Below are 22324 nucleotides of genomic sequence, written 5' to 3'. Positions count from 1 at the left end.
TCTAGGACTTCGTACCAGCAGTACGTAAATTTTCAGCCGAAATGTCTATTCCTCCAAAAGCTGTGTTGTTACTGGATAATTGCTCAGCACATCATATGAATGATTAGCGATGATGTTTTGATAACTGTTTTTATGCCTCCAAATGTGACTGCAGTGATTCAACCCAAGGACCAGAATGTAATTTAGAACTGTAAACTAAAGTATCGTCAAAAACTTTTGCTACATGTTATGGCTCGCGAAATCGATATCGGTCAAAGCTTGAAGAGCATAACGTTGAGGGATTTATATTTCTGGATGCATGATGCTTGGAGTGAAATAAAGCGTACAGTAATGCAGTAGTCATGGAAGAAAATTGGAATTATTTTAAATAACAAACTCGTTTAGAAGATGGTGTTCCCTTGATCCATTTGATTGATGTAAATAACCGCGATGAAACTATTTTGCCACAGGACCCTGAGGAGAGATATGCAAGTAAGGCTTTTACGGATGAAGAAATTCTGAACATGACGCTGGATGATCAGTCAGCGAGCCCCTCGAATCATTGGAGCCTTTAAAAATTTCGGATGTAGCACTAGACTCAGAATCAGCGGCATCTACCCCAAATGATTCATGTGAAATTTCAAGAAACATAATCGATGTTGAAACTGTACGTATGTTGGACAACATAGTTGATTGAACTGATGCTCCAGATCTAGATCTAGATAGATGATACCATCTTCTTGCAACGTATCAGAGAGATTGCTTTGAAGAAAGCACAGCTTTAAGATTACTTGAATATGTTCTTTTATACCACTATATTTAGTTATAATTGTATTCAACAACTTTGATTAACAAAAAACCTGTTTAAAACTTGACTTTTTTGTAAAAAAATCTTGATACGTCCCTGATCAATCATCTTCACTTTCAATATCGATGTAATCATCCATCAGTTTTTTCCCTTCAGAATGATTTCAATCTCAAGATGTTCAACGGAAATGAAAAAAAGGCGATATTTAGTATTTTTGCGTTGAATAAAAAATGATGACAAAATCGGGTAAAAAAATGAGACAAAATCGGGGGTAGACAAAATCGGGGGCAGACAAAATCGGTGTGTGACAAAATCGGGTTTTCACTGTACTGTTTTATTACAGATTTGTATGATGGTCTCATCATTTAACCTTGAATCAGGACAAATCAGGAAATTTTAAAGACCATTTTTCAAAAATCATGACAATTCCGTGGTTTTTGGAAAATCAAGACACCTGGCACCTCTGAACACACGCTTCCGATTACTTGCTCAAAATTAAGTACGAAAAGATCAAAATTAATTCAGTGGCTGCCCTTCATTTTGAGTATGGTCATTCTGAAAAGTTATTTATTTTTGATTGTCATGCTCAAAGTAACGCTTGGCAGTCTAACAGAAAATAAAGATCGACTTTTTCCGTTTAAGTATTGAAGCATCAGCACTAAATTTGTCAGTTCACAAACGACGTTATAAAAATTTATTGTGCATGCATGCACGATAAGCTCACGTATTCCATAGTCATAATTATAAGTAATAATTACAATTATTGTTTTTCAAATTTGTGATGAGAAAATTTATGATGCCTCAATGATGCATAATTTTGCTGTAGGATTTATATCTTAGGTTTCTTTTTTATTTAAACTAGATAAATACCTGAATAATGTCTAGTTTGCTGTCGCATAAATTGTACACCAAATAATGCCATAATTTAGTCTCGGGTGTGTTTCCATAAAAGTAGAGAATACATTCGTGATGTCATACTTTGAATAAAAAATACCTTAATAACATTTTAATCATGCCTGATTTTGCCATCGTATAAAATCTACAGCAAATTTTGGTGTTGTTTTGGTCTCAAATTTGTTAACAAACAAAGCTAAATATCTTAGAAACTAATGATACCTCAACGATGCCTCATTTTGCTGTCTGATTTTTTTTATGTCAAAATATGCTAACAGCTTGCTATTACTATCTCATTTTGGTTTCAGCTTGCTGTCAAATCAAAATTATTGAAACCTTAGAGATACCAAATTTTGCTATCATGAAAAAGTCAGTTTGTTGTTGACACCTAATTTTGGTCTGAGTTTGCTATTGATTTTGGTATCAAAGTCTGCTCGGGTTCTGATTGAGCTTTCATTGATTCTAACAGAAAGCATGGATAGCCATAACTTAATGTTTGGCGTTACATTCTGCGTTAATGTTATTGTTGTAGTAGTTGTGTGGACGTTGCGTTTTAATAGTCATGAAACTTTTCCCAAGCTTATGCATGGGCGTGATGTGACTTACTAAACGCGTTGCGGTAAATTCCGTGACGATTTATTTTCCAAGAAGTTGGAGTTATTCGAAACGGAATAAACCTGTATTGTTGTTTGTTGAGATGTTTAATTGCGGTGAAATCTGTCTAGGCGTATTCAAGCGGAGGGCCTGGAGTTGTCTATGACAAGATTGAACCTGATGTTTAGGAGGAGCGTTGATTTCATTAAACATGTTCGGTACGGTTTGCTTGAAACGGTTTTCTAATGAAAATTGTGTAGTTTCAATGTTGACTTAACCTGTTTAGAGTTCAGTTTGTCCGAAATTATTGTTGTTCATACATCGAAACTATAGTTAGCCAACTGTGACGTCAAATATTAATACACCAAAGATCAATGAACCGTTATTAGTTTATTCATTGTACCTGTTAGTTATAAGATTATCAATAGTACCTGTTATTCATTATTATATTTAGTTTAATAGTCCAGTCCATTCATAAATATCGTCATTGAGTTTAATAGAGGGTTGAATTTTCTCATATTCGCCTCTTACGAAAATTTGGTTATTATTCAATAACCAAATTTTCGTAAAAATAGTCTGGTTTTATGTAGCAGTCCTCATACTAGAAAATTCGATATTTTTCTCCGCACTTAAGTAGACCCAATTTGTCCGTCACTCGATCGATCTCGAACATAATATCGATTCGCGCGATCGACGGTTTGAGTAATGCTGTTCGTCACGCTAGGGGAGACGTTCATACATTCTCCCGCGAGGTGTTGAATTGTTTCAGTTAGAACCAATTAGCTACTGCGATTCTAATACATCTGCCGAAACTCTTATCTCTTGAGATAATCTCATAGAACTCTCAGGGATTATGAACTTCCGCCGAGGGCGTTCGTAGCTAGATCACCTTCCCTGTTCTGAGAGCTCAAGGAGACGATCAAACGTTTCTTGAGTGTGATCGGCAGTGGAAGTGCGCGTGGGCTGAGATTGATTGGGTCCGAATTTTGGTAAATTGAAGTGCGGTCAGGACCTTCAATTATAATTAAATTATTATTCGTTTATTTAGGTACTAGCTGACCCGGTGTGCTTTGCTACACCTTTCAAAAACAAATGTTATTTTCAGAAACTTTTTAAAGTTTTATTGTTTTGTTGGCATTATTTTAAATCAAATAACAACAAAATTAATAAGCAACCGCTTTAAAATGAGAACTACAGCTGGAGTTTCGAATTGCAATACAAAGATGACTTAAACAAATTTTCTGAATCTTGATCTGTGCATCTGTGTTAAAAATATGATAATTTTAATCTGTTTCTTCAAGCTTCGCCCTGAAAAAGGAGGGTCTCAAATTAATATTACGCAAACAATCTAACTTATGAAATCTGGTTGTTTTTGCTTGATATGTTCTAAAAACTGATAAGAGAGCCCCCCTGTCCTCCCTTTCACCCCCTGGTGAATGGAGGACGGGATCTTTAATAATCATACCCATTTTTTTGTTCCCCAAAATCCTCTTATATCATATATAGTTCCATTGGTTGATAAGTTTTTGAGCTTTACAACAAAATTTATATGGAGCCTTCTACTTTCTTCCCCTCTCAACACTGTGAAGCGTAAGAGTCTATAACAATCGTAGAAACATATCTCGTAACCAAGTACCTTTCCATGCCATATTTGTTTCCATTGATTGGCTTCGTTAGCATAAATTGAGAACTTATGCTAACAAAATTGTATTGGGCTCACCTCCCTCCTCCTATGTACCTACTCACTGATCAGATAATCATAGAATCATACCAAAATGAATTTTTATGTCAAGTTTTGTCCATTTTTCGGATTTAAAAAAAAATTAAATGCATTCCTCTTCCCTTCCTATATTCTCAATTCTATCCTCCTACTGCAAGAAAGGAATCGTTTCAACATAAAAAAAATTCTAGTATTAAAATACCATCCCATGCCAAATTTGGTTTCATTTGCGTTGTAATTTATTGGATTATGCATAAACTTGAAAGGAAGTACCATCCCCCCTTCCGTTCTCCCCATTGAATGGAAGGGTGAAAACTTAATATTCCTAAACATATTTTTCGTATTCAAATACTTTATGATGCCAAATTTGGTATCATTTGCACGATTTATTCTCAAGTTATGAAAAAAAAAATTGTATGGAAGCCCCTTTTTCCCCCTTTATATCTTTCCGCTGAGAAAAGGTGGGGCTTCGATTTATTATAAAAACATTTTTCGTCTCCAAATACCCTCACATGCCAAATATGGTTCAATTTTCTCGATCAGCTCTCCAATTATACTGAAAATTGAAAGGAAGACCTCTCCCCTCCTTTTCATCCACTTCTTTGAAGGAGTGAGGGATACCAAATATTCATAGAAGCATTTCATGTACTCAAATATCGTTCCACGCCAAATTTGGTTCCATTTGCGGTTGTAGTTCTCGAGTTATGTAGTAAAAATTGTATGAAACTCCCCTTCCTTTTTCCTTACTCCCCGCTGGAAGAAGGAAGGGGTCTCAGACAATCATTAGAACATGTCACGTTCCCAAATATCCGCCCATGCCAAATTTGGTTCCATTAGCTTAATTAGTTTTTGAGTTATGTAAAAAATTATAAAAGAGGCCCCTCCCCCGTTAATATCTCCCTACGGATAGAGGGAGGGGTCTCAAATAATCATAGAAATATTTTTCGTATCCAAATACCCTTCCATGCTAAATTTGGTTCCATTTGCTTTATTAGTTTTTGAGTTATGTAAAAAATTATGAAAAAGGCCCCCCCCCTTTCTTCTGGAAAGAGGGAGGGGTCCCGAATAACCATTGAATTATTTTTCGTATCCAAATACCTTCCCATGCCAAATTTGGTTCCAATATCTTGATTAGTTTTCGAGTTGTATGATAAATTGTAAGGTAGCCCCCCTCCCCCCTTCCTATCACCCCATTGAGAGGAGGGAGGGGTACCTAATATTCATAGAAATATTCCTTGTGCCCAAATACCACCCCATGCCAAATTTGATACCATTTACTTGATTGGTTCTCGATTTATGCGAAAAATTGACTTTTGCTTGGGAGGCCCCTCCCCCCCTTCATGAGAAAGGGAGGGGTCTCAAACTATAATAGGAACCTTCCCCTGCCTCCAATACCCCCATCTACCAAGTTTCACGCAAATCGGTTCAGTAGTTTCCGAGTCTATAGGGAACAGACAGACAGACAGACTGACAGACAGACAGACAGACAGACAGACAGACAGACAGACAGAAATTCATTTTTATATATATAGATATAAGCTAGGGAAGTTGCGTGCCTAGATAGTTAGAGCGTGTGATTCGTTGCATCATAAAAACTGCAGGTAAATTGTGCGTGTGAGAATAAATCGTGCGTTGTTTTAGTTTCTTTGTGCCGAAGAAGGCACAGCACATTTTTCCCACCAGAAGCGGATCAATCCAGGGATCACGCAGCACTCCGCTGCTTAATTTTCCCGCCACACCAAGAACACCCGACGTTCAGACCCGTCGGAAGCGAGGCGCTCCGTCAACATCGCGTCTCGGGGGAGTGCTGGGAACTCCACGTGGCCGTGTGGGCCAACCATTGTCACGGCCAACCAATCACCAACCCAAGTGCTGCTCAAGGTCAAGGTAAGGCAGCACAGCGTCGGTCGCCAGCCAGCATCCGAGAAAAGACTCCTCAGCATTAGGAGTCGTCACCGCCCGCCAACAGCTCTCTCCATCGTCGCCAGGTAACAGGAGCACAGGATCTGGTGAGTCCATTCCGTTGGAAAAGCTATTATAGCGTCGAAGGGGTCGTGATTTTTTCCATCGAAATATGCTTGCGGACGGTTAACATAGCCCCGTCACGAACATAATCCAGTCGAGAGGTCGAATTTCCCGTACCACCGTTTAGGGAAACCCCGCTGGTGCAGCATAAAAGCCCGGTTGCGACAAGCTATGTTGCTCTAAAGCTTGTCGCATAAAACACGCACGATTTGGGGGGAATACATTTAGGCGTTAACGAGTCGCACGCATGATAGGACAGGTAGAATTTGAATGCTTTAAATGTTAGTATTTAGGAAATAAATAATTAAAATTGTAATTGTCATTTGATTTCTTTCTTACTTAATTGAAAGCTTTGACCGAACTGGGGTAGTCCAGGGTAGGACCTGGGGGGTTCATGGGCAATTAAGCTGTCGTTTGCATTTGGGATTCGGAAGGTCGTCAGCTCAGTGATGAGATTGCCAGGTATGGGCGATCTATAACTGAGTTGTTCTTAGGATTTTATGTTGATTGGTAGCAATTTCGTCATGTGTTAGTTTCGTCGCATTTTGGGTTAGCTGTTTGGAGAGCACCATTTGATCCGGTCCTTAACCACTTTTAAGGACAATTTATGGACTCGCCCTCAGCGGAGTCTCACCGGGCATATTAAACCGTGGCGTACGATCTCCTAACGGAGTGGCGCTTACGTCGTACGCCAGTAAGGGATCGGTCAGTGGCGGCTACAATGTGTCAAATGATTAATAGAAACCTTTACTCTTAGGCAACCTAAAATTGTTAGTTTCGCCCCGTCCACCACTGACAATTTTCTGTTACAAGTTTCCAAATCATGATTGACAAGTTTTTCGCGAAACATTTGTTCACTGATCACTGAAACAGCTGATTCACTGTCGACTTCCATGCTGAATCTTACCCCACCAATAATCACAATCACATAAATAAATACAGGACCATTTACCTTAATTGACAAGCATTGCAACTCATCGTCCGAATCAGTTGGATCGGGGTTTTTGGATCGCTTGAAATCGAAGCTTGGGGACACGTTTTCCGTAGAATCATCCAAAAATCGTATTGATAGCTGAGATTTCTTCCTCTCGAAACAATTTCTTCTTATGTGCCCTTTTATGTTACAAAAACTGCACACAACACCTCCTCTGGATCGGTTCCGAGAGTATGACCGATCTCGTTGTCTATAGTTGAATCGGCTTTGGCGATCGCGAGATGGATACACTTCTCTCCTACCACCATCTCTAGACCTTCTCCAATCGACTCGATCATCACTCCATCGGCGACCGATCCGTTCAATGGCGCTTACTCTCTCCGTTGTTTCAATTCTGAAAGTATGTTTGGCCATCTGTTCCCGAGAAATCAAAATCCTTTCGATTTCATCTAAACTTGGATTCTCCAGCTCGTAAATCCGTTCCCGAGCTTTGAAATCAGCGGCGCCTAGGGCAATGCGATCCCTGATTTGATTTTCTTTTTCTTCCGAGCCAAAACCACAGCTTTCAGCTAACAGTTTTACCACTGACCACACTGACATGACACTTAGAACAAAAATTCAACCATTTTCTGTCTAATTTTTTGTTGTAAGATTTTGCAGGTTCGCAATACCGACGGCAGGTGGCGAACCTGAAAAATTTGACAAAAAATGCCCTGTAGGAAAAATGGTCCTGTTTAGCCCGATTTTATCGTAGAAATTGCGTGTTTTATTTTTAAAGTTGGGTGGCATTTCCTAACTGGGATAGCATTTCTTCAAATCGATCGATGCGCATTCTGGAATCGACATTGCGTACTGTTGGAAAAATTATCCAGAAAACAAAATCGAGTGTCCAGTCAGTATGGTCAGTGATTTTACGTCCAAAATGAAGTCCTCTACCATCTCGTCCTTTCCTTGAACTCTTCCATAAAACTTTTCTTTCCTCTTCATTCTACCATCTGTTTTATCATAACGACTTTTTAGGCGGTTGATAACATCGTTATATTGCAGGGTATTTAAATCCACACCAGGGAATAACTTCTTTATCTCACTAAAGACAGTAGCCCCTCCAACAGTGATAAAAAGCGGTTTTCTGCTTGCCTCTGGCACATTATTATAATTGAAAACGTATTCCAAGCGTTCGGCGTAATCCGCAAATGATGTACCCGGGACATACGGTTCAACTGATCCAATAAATGTGTTCATTTTTTGTTGCTGTTGAAAAATAAAGAATTAATCCGTTAAGATTAATGTTGGGGGAAATAAAATCCTTACAGCAGTCTTTGTGTTGAACAGCTTAAAGCTAGAAATATAATTTTTATTTAGCATTATTTATAAATGTAACGGGAGAACTTAAGACTTACATTCGATCTACTTCCCACGATTCAATGTATTTGCTTTGGTCAACTGGCGAGTAATGTGTATACAGTTTACGCTAATATCTGGTGATATCAGAAATTTCTAATTCAGTCTATCTGACATCTGCTGAAAACTAATTTGAACACTAGTTCCACCTAACACATCAAGTTAGATTGATTCCGTTCACGATATACCAGTGTGCTTCAGCAATAAATTTAAACTTTAACTTTCGATGGATGGAAATATAAATTTCGAGGCCAAATCGGTGTAATAAACTGCGTGGTAATCGACTAAATTTTCTCTTCGTTTTTCCTCTCACTTCCGTTCGGTTTTTATGATAATGGATGTTTGACAGTTCATCGTTGCTGGTCATTCTCGCCAGGGCGTTAGGCGTTACGTCCACCAGTCCCGGATTATAATTCGGAACCAGAGTTACCTCAATTTCCAGCACCGCTAAGTTAGCGACTCCTTGTTTGAAGACCTGACGAATACGACCATCCTTGGATACTATCAGCTGTTCCACTACTCCTCGAACCCAGGCCTTACGCTTTGATCCTTCCACCACATAAACTAAATCACCCTCCCTAAGCGGCATAGTTTCGATGAACCACTTGGAACGTTGATTAACAGTCGGAACGTATTCCTTAATCCACCTCTTCCATTGTTCATCTGCAAGTTGCTGGGATCGTTTGAAGAGTCTCGAAGAGCTTCGGCTTGGTTGGTTGGGTGTACAACTTCCTGTGGTTCGTTCGGGTTTGAACCTCTCAAAAAAGTGTTTGGACTCAGAGCTTCGCATTCTGAGTCAGAAGACACATCAGTGAGGGGGCGGCTGTTTATTATATCTTCGGTTTCAGCGAGAGTGGTGAGCAGAATTTCATCGTTGTGTTTACGGCCGTCGTCCAAAGCTGCCATAACACTTTTGACGGACCGGACCATCCTCTCCCACACCCCGCCCATGTGAGGGGTGGCCGGAGGATTGAAATGCCAACTGGTTATAGCATTTGTGAATTCGTGAGCACAAAGATGGTCTATCGATCGAATTTGTTGTAACATTTCCCTGCTGGCGCCTCGAAAATTGGTTCCGTTGTCGGAAAAATACTCCGTAGCTGGGCCTCGACGACTGATAAACCGCCGAATTAACATGAGGCACGACTGAGCAGAAAGGCTGTGTGCAACTTCCAAGTGAACTGCTCTTATCACCATGCAGGTGAACACGACTATCCATCGCTTCTCTCTGCGACGTCCTACGGAAACTTCTACCGGCCCAAGGTAGTCGACACCAACAAACGTGAACGGGCGTCTGAACGGGATCAGTCTTTGAACAGGTAATGCCGCCATCCTGGGAGTTCTTGGTTTACACTTGCGAACCTTGCAAAACACACACGCCTTCTCTATCTGCTTAATTAGCGAAGTCAGGCCACTTATTGAAAATCTCTGCATTGCGCTCGTGATAGTGTCGGACAAGAAGCGCTGTTACTGCATGACATCCCGGAAGAATAATCGGAAATCGTAGATCAAAGGGAAGAAAATTGGCGTTTTCGGATCGACCTTCCATTCGCAAGACTCCTTCGGAATCTAGCAGAGGTGTAAATTTTAATGAAGGGCTCGATTTATCCAATGAAATCCAGTCGGACGGAGGATTACTCGAATTTTTCTTAAGAGTGTTTATCTCGTCTCCGAATACCTCACCCTGTGCCACCATGAAGATAATATTTTCGGCATGGCGGTGTTCGGACTGTTGCAACGGAACCAGAATTGCATCATTTTGCCTTTTTACGAGCTTCTTGAGGTTTTCGGTGGCTAGGATAGTTTCGATGGGTTGACCTGAACGTTTCCGTCTGCAGTTCGAAATGAAACGAAGTACGCTAGCAACAGTTTTCACAGCAATGTTCCATTTTGAAAAACGAGTTGCGTCGATCAATGGACTGAGCAGTTTAATTTCATGGAACAGGTGCGTGGCCCTAACTTCAGCTTCTGTGTTTGGAGACGGCAGATGTTGTGGAGGCCAAAAGGAGGGTGGTCGATAAAGAAAGTCGGGCCCACGATACCAAATACTATTAGCAGACAAATCTGGTGTGGGACCACGTTTAGTGAGGCAATCAGCAACGTTTAATTTCGATGGTACGTAATGCCAATCAGAAAGCTTTGTAAGACTAAGTATTTCACCTATTCTGAACCCCACAAAGGGTTTATACTTTCGTTGGTCGGACTGAATCCACGAAAGTACCGTTCGAGAATCCGTCCAATAAAAGGTTTTATCGACTTGAAGGGAGTGGTTATCTTTGACGACTTGTGCTACCTGCGACCCTTGAACCGCAGCTTTTAATTCGAGTCGCGGAATTGATAGTAATTTTATTGGAGCAACTTTCGACTTTGCCATCACCATAGCACATTTGACGGAATTTTCAACAACGATTCTAAGAAACGCAACGCTCCCAAAGGCGTTCTCACCAGCATCGGAAAAAATATGTAATTGGATGGCGCCAAATTGATCAGACGGAGTCGAGCCAAAATAACTTCGGGGAATTCTAATGTGTTTGATCGAGGCGAACATCGAAACCCACTGCTGCCATTTCGCCAACGTACTTTCATCGATCAAATCGTCCCACTCGCAACCGGTTCTCCATAAATCTTGGATTAACATTTTCCCAACACGGTGAGCGGTGCAACGAGGTCCATGGGATCAAAAAGAGACATAACAGTGCTGAGTAGTGAACCTTCATATAAGAGAAGCGACATCTGATCCCTCTTTAAATAAAATATGTGGCAACATCGCCGAAATCTTGGACAATAAAATCCCCAGCACTGTTTTCTGGCTCAATGTTCAAGCTCTAAAGTGAACGCTCCTTCAATCCAACAAAACAACATTGAACTCGATGCCCGAAGGATCGCGATAAACGATATGAATGACTTGAATTTCGTTAATCATCAGCTAGTTTTCTAACCAGAACCACGATTCACCAAAGCATTGACAAAACATGCACCTAATCATAAATTCATATGACCAGCTAAAAAATTATCTGTTTGAACTATAACAACAATCACAATACCTTCCTTGGTTGAGTTGTCAATAAGAAAGGTAAAAGCTCTGCGACAAAATGCTCGGATCGATTGGAATCGATTTTGACAGTTCTTTTGCTCGATTGGAATTTTGTGTTTCAGATGTCACTTCTCTTATATACAGGTTCACTAGTGCTGAGGATGTTTCTTTTTGTAGGTTTATCTTTGGCGATAGAAGTTGTGCTCATCGGAGCCGAAAAGGAGAATTCATCCAAATGAGGATCCCAAGTGATTCACAGAACCCGTTCATATTGTGTTACCTTATCGAGATGGAAGTGTACAGCTTCGTCGTTGCCGGTGGTTCCCAATCCTACGAGAACTTCTGTTGAATTTGATGTCCAGTTCGTTATCTCGAATCCGCCATTCGAGTGGACCAACCGCACCTCTTTCGCTCGTTGGACCGCCTCTTCTATTCCGTCGAAGCTGTCGTAATAGTCATCGACATAATGGCGGTGTATGATGGCTTCGGCAGCACCAGGGTATCGATCGGAGAACTCTTGGGCATTTCGGTTCTTTACAAATTGGGACGAGCAGGGGGAGCAGGCAGATCCGAAGGTGGCTACATCCATCACGTACACTGTTGGTTGTTCATTTGGAAGGAATCGGAACAGGAATCGCTGGGCCTGTTTATCAGCTTCCCGAATCCGCAGTTGGTGAAACATTTCACGTATGTCGCCCCCTACCGCTATTCGTCTTTCACGAAATTTGCTAATAACGGCAGGCAACGACGTGAGAAGGTCAGGACCTTTCAGCAAACAGGAATTCAGTGAGACTCCTTGTACCATTTCAGCGGCGTCCCATACAAGGCGCACCGGCTTTTTGGGATTCTGCACCACGTCCAAAGGAAGATACCATACCGATGATGGATCTGTATTCAGCAGCTCGGTGTTCGTTGCTTTATGGCAATAGCCTCGGCTTATGTAATGCTGTATCAGCTCGACTACTTTCTGCTGTAGGTTCTTTCGGATTAACTTTTTCTCAAACGATTTCATTCGTTCTACCGCTATAGAGTAGCTTTCCGGAAACGATGGTTGGCCTGGTTTCCAAATCAGACCGGTTTCGAAACGCTTACCTACTCTAACGGTAGTCGCTTCTAGAATTTCACGAGCCCGACGAATGTCTTCAGATTCGATAAATTTTACAGATGGTGACGGAAGTTCTTCTAGGGCATATTGGGCTCCCAACAAATCATGGAGCTGGCGATTTGTGAGCGGTTCGACGTAGTGATGATGCAGACGAGAACGGGTATAGCTCTTTACTTCGGGTCCATAAATCGTCCATCCTAGAACGGAACGGGTTGCGATGGGTTCTCCAGGATTCTGGATTCCAATGGTGCAAATAAGTGGAGATTGTCTAGACCCATGAGAATCCGAGGAACACTGATACCTGACATAAAAACAGGCACTCCACGTAGATGGCGATATCTATCGACGACCTCTTGAAAGTCTATTTCTTGATCCGGAAGCTTCAACTCGCCAACAGTATGCGCAGGGGCAAGTTTGAACTTCTTGTCAGAGCCAGGGGCTGAAATCGACAAATGAATTTTTATCGAAACTTCTTCATAGCGCTTGACGTCGTTAGTCCACGAAATAACGAGAGGTTCGTGAATGCCTTTGGCTCCTAGAAAATCTGCAACAGAATTTTTCACCAGCGTCGTCGACGCACCTTCGTCGAGAAATGCCAGGATTGGAATCGAATTTTCGCCACAATAAAGTACGATTGGCATCATCCGGAAAATAATTCTACACACAGAAAAATACTATTATGTATGCCATAAGATTCTCTTATGAAGTGGCGCCATAAGAAAAATTAATGAAATTTATAAGATTGTCTTATGACGCGAATGAATTCTGAACACAGAGAATTCTGAAGATGAACGCCTACTTCAATGAGAGGTTGTTGCTTTTCATAAGAGATTCTTATGGAAACAGTAAATCACTTTCTAATAAGAAAAATTCTAGATTTTTCATGCTGAAAACATTCACTTTATTGTTTGTCAAATTTGTTTAAAATTGAATCATTCATGGTCACCATCAGCAGCGCATCAACAGACGGCTCCATCAAATTTTGCCGCATCTTAATCTTCGACCTTTCGTTTTTTGCCGATCAGCTTGCTGAAAAGTAAACAAATAATGTATATTAGTTTACTAATATACGATCACACCAAACACATCAAATAGAACTTACCATTCCGGAGATAACAATAATATTTAAAATTGAAGGGAAACTACAATAACTATGAACTGGCGATTGCTTCGTACTGTTAGATGATGAAAAAAAACTGATTCCATGAATGAATGTGTTCATTATTTTTTCACAAAGCCGTTTCTTCTATTTTTCATAAGAACATCGTATGAAAATTGAAAGAATTTCATAAGACTCTTATGAAACATTATTTTGCACTCTAAAAAGCGGTTCATAAGATGCATCTTATGAAAATTATAATAAGAATTTGCCTGAGTGTACGGATAGGTTTTACACGATGGTAAGCTGCAACATGGCACACATTAACTGCTCACCCAAAGAGGATGCAGCGAAATCATCACAGAATCGTAACTTGTGATCGGTTCTTTTGCACATAGGGCACGGTTTTCTGGAAGTGATGATGGGACCTTTTTGCGATGACGAAGCAATCGGGAAATCTAGTTGAACATTATGGGCACTTACGTGTTCTTTCTTCCGAAATCGATTTTTTTGGACTACTGATTGGGGCTCGTTGTTCCCCACTAAAATCAGCAAGTTCGGAAACCTCGGAGACGAGCTCGTTGATAAAATCGGTAAAAAGACGAAGGGATGGGCCTAGTCTTCCCTTTTTGTATCGTATCCACTCCAATTGGTATTCCGAAGGTAATTTGTTGACCAGTTCCGCAACCAACGACGGGTTGCTCAGATGGTCCTGAAGCTTGGCTGCTTGAAGGTGGTCGCAAAGTTGTTTGACGGTAATTCCAAAAACGAAAAACGTCTCCAGAGGATCAAGACGTGGAGCTGGTGTTCGTCGTACCTTCATCATCAGCGATTTGATCAGCTTTTCGGGATTGCCAAACAACTGCCGCAGATCTTCGATGACGTCGGGAACCGATTCTGGCAAAAGTAGTCGGCTCTGGACTGCCTCTTTTGCGAGGCCTTGCAAGCTGTCTTGCAGTCGTTTTAAGTTGTCCGTATTGGTGAAACCACAGGAAGCAGTTGTGTTCTCATAACTGCTTATAAAAAGCGGCCAGACTTCCGGTTCTCCACGGAAAATTGGAAGATGTTTTGAAACCCCTTGGCGGGCAGCAAGTTGGTCCTTCGTTGGTCCTGTAGTCTGTACGCGAAGCTGAGATTCTAACCCAGTGTGGTTCCTGCGCTCGATGATGTTTCGAATTGTGTTCAATTCCTCGGTGGTCAAATCCGAATGATTTCTCGAGATACCCTCGGCGGGAATCGAGACTTCTTCCTTAGGAGCAGGGCTGGTAGCGGTTTGACAATGAAAAAGTAGTGACTTTAGTGACCAAAATTTTAAAAAAGTGACCAAAAAGTGACTTTGAGGACCGAAAAAAGTGACCAAATTGTGACTATATAGAACGAAAAAAGTAACTTTGAAGCACAAAAAATGTGACCAAATCAGGGTTTTCTTACACCGTTTGTCAATCATGTTCAACACACAAACTTAAAAAATGACTGATAAACAAAATTTTGGAAAAATATTACAATGAATGTTTCAAATTTTCGATAAGTCAAGAAAGTAAGAAATAAATTAGTTTCAAAATAATTTCTTAGCAAGTTTAAAATTAAAAAAATCTGAATTCTAAAATAAATGTCCAATCTTGTACAAACTTACCATGAATAGATGTTAGGAAAATGATAATAATTGTTAATTGTCTTTTCCTCATTTTCAACTGGAAGTTTAGTGAGAAAATCCGCTGTAATTTTTTTTTATTTGAACATAAAATATTTAATCACGAATTAAAATGTGAATTACCGATTACTGAATAAGAAATGAATTTTGAACAGAATTTATTCAATGTTCGATGGTTGAATTTAATTTGATAAAAAGAAGAATATATTTATAATTATTTTAAAAGTGCCAGTTATATAAGCCAGACATAAAACCTTTAATGAAGTAAAATCCTCCAGTTATCAAAATTCCATTTTTGAAGTATATATAATAACTTCATGTTCAACTACACTGACAAAGAAATGTTAGAAAATGAGTAATTACGTGAATGATAAAAACTGATGAAAAATTAAAAATAATGAGTTCAAAACTTTTGTTATTAATATTGAAAGCACAAATCAAATAAAAAGTTAGATAAAACTGCGTATTAAAATTTATTTTTAAAGTTGCTACTTAGATCAATTTTTCAATTTTTTTAGATTAATTTAAAAATCATGATCGATCCAAAAAACATGATTTCATTAAAAGATATTAATAAAAAGTTTTTAAATTTTCAATTGCAGGTATTTGAGCTTTAAATTACAAGCTCTGAGTATTTTGTCTCTTTTGATTGAAATATTGGGTCCTGAAAGAACAGAAGGTTTCAATTATGTTTTATTATTAAAAATTTGGAGTTAACGGCTTATGGTTGAAGAAAACGAAAATTCAGAATTTAGAAACAAGAAAACAATTGTTAAAAATATGTTTTTAAAATTTTAAAAGTTAAATTTAAAAAATCCGTCAAGTTGATTAGAAAATTAAAAAAAAACTGTACAGTAAAATTCGGTAAATTTATTTGAAAATTGAAAAAACAGTATGGAAATAAAAAAGATTAGTTTTTAAAAACATTTCAGGAGGAGTTTTTTCAATAAACATGTTTCACTACAACCATTTTGGTGCTTATTTTTTTAAATTATTGATTTGGTAAATAGTGTCCTCAACTAGATTTTTTTTCAAGTTCGGCCAAACACATTTAGTTTTGGTGATAAAGAGTTTAAAAAACACGAAATAAAATTGAGTATGAAATTGTTTTTTTCAAGAATATTTAATATCAACATTACATTTGTTATGACATAAAAGATTTTTTTAATTAAAAAAAATGGTACGTTTCAATCTCAATCTTAGTTACACATCTTAATAAAAACCCATTCTAAAGACGATATAGCGTTTTTGTATATCAAGTTTTGAGTTCCAATACAAAAGGTTGATTGAACCAAAAATTAAAATCTACAATCAAAGTTAGTTTCAATTCATGAACGTCAAATAATGTCGTAGATCGAAATGTCTCAAGCCAAGTATGATTCATGCCGAAATTCCGCCGGAGGCGAAAAAAATTTCTGATCACTATTTCATTTCATTATTACTCTTTCATTGGTTTGGTGATAAAAGTGACCATTTTTCGGAAAATAGTGACTTTAGTGACCAAATGATGAAAAAAGTGACTTTTTAGTGACTGACCCAAAAAAAGTGACCAAGTCACTAAAAAGTGACTCGCTACCAGCCCTGTAGGAGTGATCGCCTTGAGAAGTTCTTCTAAAACACTCTCAGTAGATGCAGCTTCTGTTGGCATCGTAATCCGGTTCACGAAAGTTCCAGCTTCGTTCAGCGGGAAAGACGGTTGAACTTTCTGCTCGTGTTTTTCCAGCAGGTTTCGAAGTAACTCAGAAGATGAATTTTGGTTATGTGCTGATGGTGGTTTCGAACCTTGTATTTGGAGAATCGGCTTCTTGAACGCTGAGCCTGTAGGATCACCCGAAGGATTCACTCTTAAAGGATTCGCTGGTGTATCCTTCGAGGAGTGCTGAGAATGCGTTGGTTTCTGATAGGTGGTGGAAGTGGTACGTCGCATATCGTTAACTCCATCTAACCAAATCTGGGTTTTATCTGAACCAACAGGGTTCGGGTCCTTCGATTCGTTCTCACTTCGTCGTCTTCATATTCCTCAGCCAGTTCTGCTTTCATCCGTTTGAACTGGTCGCGGTTACAATCCTCATTTATGCGGGTTCCCGGTTCAGAGTGACAGCCCTCGTTGACATATGTCATGGTTTGATAGTATTGCCCGCATAAATGAGGATTGTAACCAAACGGTTTCTTTAATAGTAAAGCGATGATTTGATGAAGCGTAAAAAAACGTTTAGCAAACGATTATTCAAACCGTGAAATACATTAGTTTAATCGTTAATTCCAAATTCACAGTATTTTTGATATGTCGTTAGGTTATGTAATTGTTAATAACCGTTAAAACACTTGTATGGACGAACTATTCTACATGCAGTCCATGTTACACAGTAAACGAAAATTACCGAGTTCGGTAATTTTTTTTACAGAAACACTTCTGTAATTCGAATATTTTCGGTAATTGATCAACTTGACGTTTTGTTTTTACCGAACCTCGTTAATCGGCTATCGACCTACCGAAACTCGTTCATTTATATGTAAACAAATCTCTCCGCAATTATTTTTCGGTAAAAAAACACCGAAAACTGTAAAGTAAAACTGAAAACTGCTGCTGTCAAGACAAACGTCAAAATGCGTTTGTCCTTTTCTGGCAATTTTTTACATTTTCCTTCGCTCTCTTGCAGTCGTAATAAACGGTCACAACTTTGATCGTGTTATCGAGCGAGATGCTAAAAAATAATGAGCAAGCACTCGTTGTCATTTTTTTAAGTTTCGGTTTCGCGTGTTGTGAAAAACTCACACAAAACACATCGCACCCCGTCTTGTTTTCATTCGGATCCTTATCTTGAGGTGGGGAAGGTTTGGCCAGTTTAGCGGCTCAGTCCAGCCGGCATTTTGTCAGCTGCGATGGGGCAGGTCCCAACAAGAAGAACTACACCGAAAGCTCGCAGAGCGGCAGCAGCAACAGCACCGAGGAGTACGGCAATAAAACGTTCAAAGCCGGTACCGGTTGTGGTTCCCTTGGAGCTGCAGGAAAATGCTGTTCCGCCGGTGGGGAAGTGGATTGCTAAGGAAGCTTCCGGAACACCGTTTCAAGGAATCAAATTTCTTTCTGAATAGGACAAGGTAAAAGTTTAATTACATTTGTTCCGTCAGTGTCTAAATTTTATTGTAACGATTTTCTTTCATTTCCACAGAGGCAATCCGAGCTTCGCTTTCCAGAAAATCTCAACTAATCGAGGTCGAATGATGACGATCGAAATGAGAATCCGAAGAGTTTAGATTTTTTAAAGAGTGCAATAAAAAGAGGTTCTAAACTAACTCCTTTATTAAGGCGCCTTCTGGAAATGCCGGTAATATTTACCGAAAACTGTCAAATTTTCGGTAATTTCTTCCGAAAACCATAAAACGTACGGTAATTTTAGATAATGATGCGCTGTGTACATAAATCGCGAGATGATTCGTTCCCCCGATATACACCGTGCATCATAAGCTAAAATTATCAAACGTTTTATGGTTTAAGGAGGAAATTACCGAAAATTTGACAGTTTTCGGTAAATATTACCGGCACTTCGGTAATAATATCATATATATGGGCAAAAAACAGATTTTTCGGTAAAAATTACTGGAGTTTCGGTAAATATTACCGAACTCTTACAGTTTTTTCGGTAAACAATTTCGGTTTTTCGGTAATAGTTTCAGGCTGTTCGGAAATAACTACAGATGTTCGGTAACAATAACAGGTTTTTCGGTAATAACACAGAAAGTTCGGTAGCTATCTACCGATTGTTCGGTGATACAACGAGCTGTCAAGTTGACAGCTGTCAATTTTGTGACAGAACATCTCAGATAGGATCAGCCGAGTTTCGGTATTTTTTACCGAGAAAGGTCCGTAGTATTTGACAGTTGTCACTTCTCGGTCATGAAAAAATTACCGAACAGTTTAACGAACTCCACATCTTAGGAATTCGGTAAAATAATTACCGAACTCGGTAATTTTCGTTTACTGTGTAGGTTTAAACGATTGCTGAAAATGTATTTAGATCATCGGATTGTTATCGTTATAGTTTTTTTTCGAGGAGCTCTCATTCCTAAACGCTTACGTCAATGGTTGTGTAACGATTTGACTTTACTTTATTCCAACATTATTCAAACCGTTTTAGGAATCGTTCGTAAAAAGAGCACGCACACAAACGCAATATTTTTAATGTATATGGGAGATTTTCGGATAAAAATGGAAAATGTTTTCTAATTGCAACATTTTATTGAAGATCGTTTTTCCGCGCCGCTCTATAAGGGTATATACGGGCGATAGTATTGGCGAAAAATTGGCCTCAGCCATAACCTCAAATTTTGATTTGCTGGCGTCCTCACCAGTGATGCTAGGTGCGTAACTAAAATCAGTATTTGCTTGTTCAAAACTAGTTATAATATTTCTGAATTGATTAAATTTTTTAACTAGGAATAGCAGCTAAACGCATTACTAGGCGTCCCTAAATGGATGAAAATAAGGCATCTTTTGCTAATGAATTTTCAAGGTGAATTTAAAACATCTAAAAGATATTTTCATGTATTGCATGGTAGATTAAAAAAATAGTTGTTTCTAGCTTCCAAACGAATGCAAAATAATTCACTGAACAAACAAGTAAATTAATGAGAGCCTAAGTTGACTTTGAAAATAATCGCCTACATGCTCTGATTATTTTAAATATATCCACATAATTCGCTACATAGTTTAAGTGTGCGATACAGACAATTGTCATTTCGTTGCGTTTAATGTTCACATTCGGATAGAAATCTACGGGAAAGTTGCAAATCCTTAGTACTCATGAAAAGGTTTTTCAGTAACAATTGCATTAATGCAATCAAAAAAATATAATCATTTTCCAAATATCAATGCTCTTGGCAGCCCTGAACACCCAAAACAAATCAAAACACGAGCATCTGTGTATCTTTTCCACAGGGCGAATTTGTCGATATTAGTACCGGAGAATCGCGTTTATCGTGCGCCCTTCTCAAAAATCGATTCTGTTCTCCCATGGTTTGAGGTTAGGGCTGAGGCCTCCTGCTAAGGTGGTGTTCGTGTAGAACTGTCAATATATCCTAATATCGATGCGTAGCGAAAAACAAATTGTCCTGGCGCAGCGTTGAAAACGCATTCAATTACTGAAAGCTGCTTCTCTCGCAGGAATTCCAGAGTCTTGTTTGCTCCCTCTTGGCAGTAGCGCGAAATTGATCGCTGATAGGTGACCCGATTCGGTTGAACGCCCTTGGCCTGCAAATCCGCCAGAAATTCCGTTGCTCAGTATCCATATACACCCGAAGAAGGGCGTTGTAGTGGGAAATGTCCATTGCTGCGTGCAAGCTTCAGAGCTTACGCACCTCGGGAAGGTCTTCTGGAACTAGGTGACCTGCAATGAGAATTTCAAAAATTTCTGCTAAGGTGATTTTTAAGACACCGCGTTTAACATACCGCAACAAGGAATAACCAGTCAAGATTGACCGCTGGGAGTGGAAAGGTTAATACGGATTTCCTCCGGAACATCTTTCAGATCTCGGCGTAAAGTTCTTCCAGAGCGTTTTACATCTTCTTCCAGCCGCTTCAAAGATCGGTCTAGTCCCTGACTGGAACTAGCGGCAGATGTAGCATAACCGCTGGAAAGGAAAAAAAATACACTTTCTTTTAAAAACAGTGCAATTAAACGCTCAGTATAAAAATGAGCAGAAAAATCAATTACAGATAGAATCTGTTGCGTAACATGAACTTGCACATCACTGCGTGCCGCAAACCGTCACCCACATAAATGGCGAATTTTCCCGAACTTACTTCACAGAACATTGCGATTGCTGAATAAACTTCGTTCCGTCTCCCGGACTGTGTTGAAAATTACGTTCCGCGCGAATCCGGCGAAATAGCGCACAAATTTGCTAGACCGCAATATCGATGCCATGATTTTGTGGCGCTGGCTAGATGAAACACGAGAAGACCACACCGATTTTTTCGTTCTTCACGTTTGACAACCAAAACAAAGTCTACGTCAGTGGTGCCAGGTTCAATGTTTTATCAATATTTGTTTAAATATTTAGATGCAAAATTTAAAGGTAAATATTTAATCTGATCATGATGATTATGGGTAGTAATTTAAGAATGTTTTAGGGATCACAAATTAAATAAAATTGTAATTAAGTGCAGATGGATTTGCAAAGAATCACTCGTAATAACCGTGCTTAATTTCACTTAAAGCTATTTTAAACGCATCGCGGAAAGCGTGAACTAAACCTCGTTTAGTACGATGTATGTGCATACCTCCAAGATAAATTATTATCTTCGAAACTCTATAGAGTCGTATCAGAATAAAAAAAATATAAGAGATATTCTCATAACTACTCACTGATGTTTTGTAAAACTCCCTGGCATCTCTTGACCGCCGTTTCGCTCATTTCTGAAGTTTAAGTTTGAACGGTAAGGTTAACGGTTCGAGATAATTTTTACGATTACAGAAAAAATTAAGGAAATCGTTCATACCATTCTATCACCTTTACAGATACCATCACTTTTTCACTCAAAGGTTCATGTTTCGTTTTTATCGTTCAAATTTTTCGTCGAAGTAAAGTTCAATAGAACAGCTACGTTTACACTAAAAATCACTTTTTCTGAAGCTGTAGATGAATCGTATATACTGTTTGAGATATAGTTTTTTAGTATGCGGGTGGTATGCTCGATTCGTGCTTATGTATGAGTGCATTGAAAAAAAATATTGCATATGGGGATTTTTTTTTATTATCTGACAATTTGCGCCGGGGGTCTTCAGATTTTCCCCAAAATTGAAAATTGGGTTCATTTTTGCGACTTAAAAAAACATGTATTTTTTCAGATTTCTAACAGTTTTTTTTTGAGTTAGCTTCGGTTAGATTTTTTTGTAAATAAAAAATAACCATTTTTCAAAGCTACATAACTCTGTTGTTTCTCAACGGAAATTATAAAATAGCACATCAAAATGCATTGAAATTTTATCAGCTTTCCAAATAGAATAGTTGAAAAAAAAAAATGAACTTCAACATGAAAAGTTGTAAATAAACTTTAAATGGCGTCTAAAAGTACCG

The 22324-nt window shown here is 39.0% G+C and overlaps 2 protein-coding genes across 8 annotated transcripts in view; one reads left to right on the top strand and one right to left on the bottom strand.

Moving 5' to 3' along the window:
- LOC129754430 (synaptosomal-associated protein 25) overlaps window positions 1-22324 on the top strand; it is a 198393-nt gene that overhangs the window by 61621 nt on the left and 114448 nt on the right. The gene's annotated exons all lie outside the window — the stretch shown is intronic.
- On the bottom strand, window positions 6626-9687 carry LOC129737760 (uncharacterized). The gene is made up of 3 exons (XM_055728922.1): window positions 8978-9687; window positions 8669-8933; window positions 6626-6736 (listed from the first exon to the last, which is right to left on the bottom strand). Exons 1-3 carry the CDS (start codon window positions 9685-9687, stop codon window positions 6626-6628), a joined length of 1086 nt encoding a protein of 361 aa, XP_055584897.1.

This window comes from Uranotaenia lowii, chromosome 1, assembly GCF_029784155.1.
Source record: "Uranotaenia lowii strain MFRU-FL chromosome 1, ASM2978415v1, whole genome shotgun sequence".
In the NCBI taxonomy this organism is placed as follows: domain Eukaryota; kingdom Metazoa; phylum Arthropoda; class Insecta; order Diptera; family Culicidae; genus Uranotaenia; species Uranotaenia lowii.
This window is presented reverse-complemented; position numbering and strand designations above follow the sequence as displayed.

Coding starts and splice junctions, on each gene's coding strand:
- LOC129737760 (XM_055728922.1), bottom strand. CDS start 9,687: ATGGCGGCATTACCTGTTCAAAGACTGATCCCGTTCAGACGCCCGTTC. Junction 8,934..8,977: donor TTAAGGAATACGTTCCGACT/GTTAATCAACGT, acceptor TATGCCGCTTAG/GGAGGGTGATTTAGTTTATG. Junction 6,737..8,668: donor ATCATAAAAACCGAACGGAA/GTGAGAGGAAAA, acceptor GACACATTGTAG/CCGCCACTGACCGATCCCTT.